The sequence below is a fragment of the Pavona decussata genome, unplaced genomic scaffold, assembly GCF_977016875.1.
Source record: "Pavona decussata unplaced genomic scaffold, jaPavDecu1.1 SCAFFOLD_602, whole genome shotgun sequence".
NCBI classification, from domain to species: Eukaryota; Metazoa; Cnidaria; class Anthozoa; order Scleractinia; family Agariciidae; genus Pavona; species Pavona decussata.
This window is the reverse complement of record NW_028145860.1, coordinates 3,815,247-3,820,247: the sequence shown is the minus strand read 5'-3', so window position 1 is coordinate 3,820,247 and position 5,001 is coordinate 3,815,247. Positions and strand designations below refer to the sequence as shown.

Sequence of the window (5,001 nt, the reverse complement as noted above, 5' to 3'; positions counted from 1 at the left end):
ATTACAATTAATGACGCAAGGGCCTCATATGTGACATCATAATCTGAATCCTAATTATTCTCACGATCGAGCATCGGTATGGACATTTGCTCCTTTTTGTCTATGTATTTTGGACAACAAAACTGGGGAATACTACCCACGTGGGCTAACTACTGTAGTCTTTTTCTCTTCGTTAGGCATTGAGCTTAACATTGCATTGAACACTCAGAAACAGGATAAAAAAGAAAAGAAAAGATGTACGCCATTGTTGGGTCCATTCTGAAACCAAACAACTACGAAATGTCATAATAGTTTGAGTTTGTAAACAACTACTTTTTCCGATATGGAAAAGTACATTAGAAGATCATCGAAGGCAGTGAAGCAACGTGCAGGAAATGCGCGCGATATTTTACGTTTTAAATGAAGTAATTCACGTGTTTACGTACGAAAGTTTGCCTTTTCAGACGTCACAATCGGATGATTCGAAATTATAGTTAGCTCCTTGCGCATTAATTATTCCAAATTCAAGTGGTAAGAGTCACAACAAAAGATATCTGCAGTGTTGTAAACATGAGAAAGGAAATATGCGGCGAACAGAAAAGATAACGATTCACTGGTAGCCTAAACATGGAGTCTGTCTGGCCAGTCCTCTAGATGGGGAATATCTTAAGATTCTTGGGGGGAACAATTCAAGTCTGGGGTCTCCTCCTAGCGTCATATTTTTCAGCTCGATCTATATAGTTCTTTCCAGGAATGCACCATCTCTACCCTTGTGTCTCAAAATGTGATAGCCTACAGCCACCTTCTACTACTATCAAGAAAACGAGGGGGTTTTAAACTCCCCCTCTACCCCCCTCCCCCCCCCCCCCCCGCCCCCATGCAGATTTTAAGAGGCGTTACATTGAGCTGGCAGGCCTACGCAAGTAATTTTTAGGATTACATTTTGTAAGCAGAAAATGTCTGGAATTGAAATAGTGATCGCGCATGTGCATGCACAGAAGCTTGACGATTTAAACATAACGTTTGCCGTTCACAATGACCAAAAGGACGCCCAGGGGTACATGGTTGTTATCTTGTTATAGACACAAGTTGGCATTGCGTACCTATTTTGTTCCGAAAGAAGGCAGAAGATCGACTATAAGATGAGTACATAAAAAGAGGACCAAAGGTACCCAGACATATGTACACAACATGTATTGTGACAGTATTAACAAACTTAAACCCGAACAATCAACGCCCAGAATACTTTGAACATTTTATAATGACTGATGTTACTGATAATTATACTACGATATAAGCAAGTCAGCTGGTAATCCCAAGTTTACAAGATTTTGCAAAAGGCCAAGAGATGTACAGAAGGACTCCTTTTATATTGGTCAGTGATACCATACGACAACTAGATACAAGTCTGGGGTAATTTAAACACAAGGCAGAATTTTGTTATCTTCATTGTACAATAAAGCAGGGCATTATAGTAGCGAAAGCATTGAAAGGACAAAAAGAAGTACTGGTGAATTCACAAAATGTATTGTTATGAAGAGGGTGTTTTATTTTCGTACAACAGTAGAGTACAAGAATTCACATTAAATCCTTGAAGGGTACAGCATCTGCAAATGATAAAAAGAGATGGTCAGATTGAAATCACCTAAAAAAACAAAAAAAAATTCCACAACACATTCTGAGTTCTTATTAAGTTTCTGAAAAGACCGCACAGCATCCTAGGTAGATTGCTGTGTAAAAATAGTTCAAGCTTTTCCTAAAATGTCAGTGAAATTAACTTTATTTCAAATTAACCATGAGCTCTGATCAAGTGTAGTTAGACATCAGCAATGCTGAATTACAGCACTTCATTTAAGAAATGCATTTCATCATAGCTCAGAACAGTTCAGTATTTCAACAAAAACGAACAAGTTTTGATGAGAATCTAACCCTTTTCATTTCTATATAGTCAATTTTACACTGTATAATATGATAAGGACTTTTAACACTTTGGATATTATTAAATATTACTCCATTGTGGATGATACTTTGTCACAAGGTGATTCTATCTTTTTGAGTCGGTGGATCAAATCCTAGAGTGTGACCATTCAAATGAAAGTTACTGAGCAGTACTTTCCTGCGGTGCTGTTTATTATGCTGTACAAGGTGATTCTATCTTTTTGAGTCTGTGGATGAAATCCTAAGTGTGACCATTCAAACGAAAGCTACTGAGCAGTACTTTCCTGTGGTGCTGTTTATTATGCTGTACAAGGTGGTTCTTTCTTTTTGAGTCTCTGGATGAAATCCTTGAGCATGACCATTCAAATGAAAGGAGATAATTTGCACTTTCCTGTAGTGTTTCCAGTTTTCATTTGTTTACAAGTTAAGAAATTCTTTAAAAGTTTGGAATTTAGAACTCTAACACTCTTTGAAGCAAAAGGGTCAAGGGTTACACTGTAGACGACTGCCAAGAGATAACATACCACTCTGACAGTAGCACCCATAGCTTTTGGTGGAAGGTTATGCCTGAATTTAGCTCGCACAACACCACTGTTTCCATGAGGTCTGGTAACCTTTCCCCACATCACTCGGATTTTGCTGGCTTTTTTGTCTCCCTTGGCCACAGTCTTTCTTTTGGCACGGTAAACAAATGCAACACGTTTGCCAAGGTAGAAGTCTGTTTCCTTCTTGTCATTGACGCCTTCAATCCTGATAAGGGAGGTGTTGGGTTGTTGATTGCGTAGACCTCTTTTGTAGCCAAGGACAATGCCTTTGCTATACAGGCTAAATACGAAATAAGTTGACAATCAATGAAATAAGTTTTTTTCACTGAGGACATTTCTTACAGCTATAAAGCTGAGGTGCTGGATTCAAAATCTACAGACCACAGTGTTGAATTCACATTACAGCAGTTGGATTATGAGTTATAGAGGACAACCATTATAACATCTTGAGGGTGAATAGGAATTACGGATAACTGAATTGTTGTTCTTTCTTTTCAAAATGTTTTTCTGGGACAAGTTTGGGCAAGATTTCTGCAAAGCCCCATACATTAATTCTGTATACATTTTGCACCTCAAACTCTATTTACACTCGCCATTTTTGGCAGATGGTTAGTAAGACAGTGGTGCATAAAACAAAAATCTTTCCCAAGTTCAACTTAACACTGGTTAAATTGCTAGCGCCATTGTAAAAATAATCATTTTTACTAAACTTAATGCTAGATTTACGCAGTTATAAATGGCATGCTATTTACCCTAGATGCTAGTAGAGAACCAAGTCACATACAAAAGAGACGTCATTGATTGCCTATTCTCCCCCAAGGAGCTGACGGATCCAACTACTACTATTTCAATCAGATAAAGATTCCCATACTAAGGACACAACACAATTTGCACACATATATGAAAAATTTAATGCACTTCTGTGTTATCAGCAGTAAATAAACTGGGGGTATAAGACCAGAACCTTAGACAAGATTCACTTGAGTTATTTCATTAGGATATTCAAAGCTATTACAAGGTTTAATGTTATAAAAGGATGGAATAACTGCAGAATACTCCATCACTTGGAAGGTACACCCCTGAATTGGCTGGATATGTGGATTAGAGGTGAACTAGACCACCCCTCCCCTATGAATATAGAAGCTAAGTATTGAAGTGGATATGCAGATACAAGGTAGAAATATCAGAAAAGAAATATTTTGCATTTCCTTTTTATACTGTGTATCTGCGTAACCACTTGCAAATAAATAGGCCTTATCACAGTTTTCGACGCCATTTTGATGATTAGGCAAACAGGCTTGAAATAACAGTGTTTGTATCGAAATCCGATGTCAAATAATTTTCATAAAACATCACTTCTGAAAAATTCATGACTTAGAAACTTTTGGCACTAGGAAAAGGAGTTTAAGAAAAAAATTGGAGGGATGTAACTGTGCCAGAAAGCATCCAGTTGTGTTTTGAACTTTCCATACATTTCCCTGTGTTTTTTTCCCGCGAACTATTTTTAGTAGCAGTCACGGCTGTTTCGCTTTACAGACAAATGTATGGAAAGTTCAAAACACGACTGGACACTTTCTGGCACAGCTACATCCCTCCAATTTTTTCTTACACTCCTTTTCCTAGTGCCAAAAGTTTCCAATTTATGAATTTTTCAGAAGTGATGTTTTATGAGAATTATTTGACAAGGGATTTCCATACAAACACTGTTATTTCAAGCCTGTTTGACTACTCGTCAATATGGCGTCGAAAACCATGATAAGACCTATTAAGATCAATTTCTCCATAATTATTTTGACTGCATATCTGCGAGTATCCAGTTTATTTAGGGGTGTAGCTTTGAAGTGGCAGAATATTTGCAGTTAAGCCAAAAGGATTTCATCAAGGTTTAGTATAGTTTAACCTGTGATACAAAATAAACTATGATAATTTGTTGATTGAATCTCTAGTATTATAACGCGACTACTCTCGGGAACAAGAAAGTCTGTCGTTTATGAAAGACGTTTGATTTAGAGAGTGGCCACTTTTAAGAGATTCAAACGTAACGTATTAACATTTCCACGTCTTCATGCATGGTTTCTAATGTGTATCACAAACCATTCCACAACAAACAGAGTTAACATGTAAAAGATATAAATCTGCATAACACTTCCATTTGAAATTATCATTTTCTGAACTTACCGCGTAGGTTGAGACATTTTAATCTTCTAGTTACCTAAAATTGAACGAATAAAAACTTCAGTCTATCTTGAAAATGGTCGCCATATTGACGAACGAATAACGAGACAGATTACAACGTAAAAAGGGACGTTTCAAAAAATTTGCCAACGAAGGATAGTGTAACATTATCAGTAATATTCTACTGGTAGAAAAAGCGGAAAAACTGAAAATGGAGCAAGGATGGAAAAGGATTTTATTTTACACTCACTTTTGTAGCCAGAAGTCGAGATGTCGAACCGAAGAGAAAGAATGAGCCTGCGGAAGAATCCTTGGGCGGTCAGCGAAAAGTTAGTTTCCAGACTACCCAGGTTTTCGTTTATAG

General features: G+C 37.3%; 1 protein-coding gene across 1 annotated transcript; it reads right to left on the bottom strand.

Annotated features, from left to right (window-relative positions):
- Positions 1-1,505: 1,505 nt before the first annotated feature.
- On the bottom strand, positions 1,506-4,994 carry LOC146449463 (large ribosomal subunit protein eL33-like). Its single transcript, XM_085101435.1, has 4 exons — positions 4,888-4,994; positions 4,641-4,674; positions 2,442-2,742; positions 1,506-1,586 (listed from the first exon to the last, which is right to left on the bottom strand). The coding sequence occupies exons 2-4, from the start codon at positions 4,655-4,657 to the stop codon at positions 1,563-1,565; spliced, it is 342 nt and encodes a 113-aa protein (XP_084957561.1). The 5' UTR covers positions 4,658-4,674; positions 4,888-4,994; the 3' UTR covers positions 1,506-1,562.
- Positions 4,995-5,001: the final 7 nt, after the last annotated feature.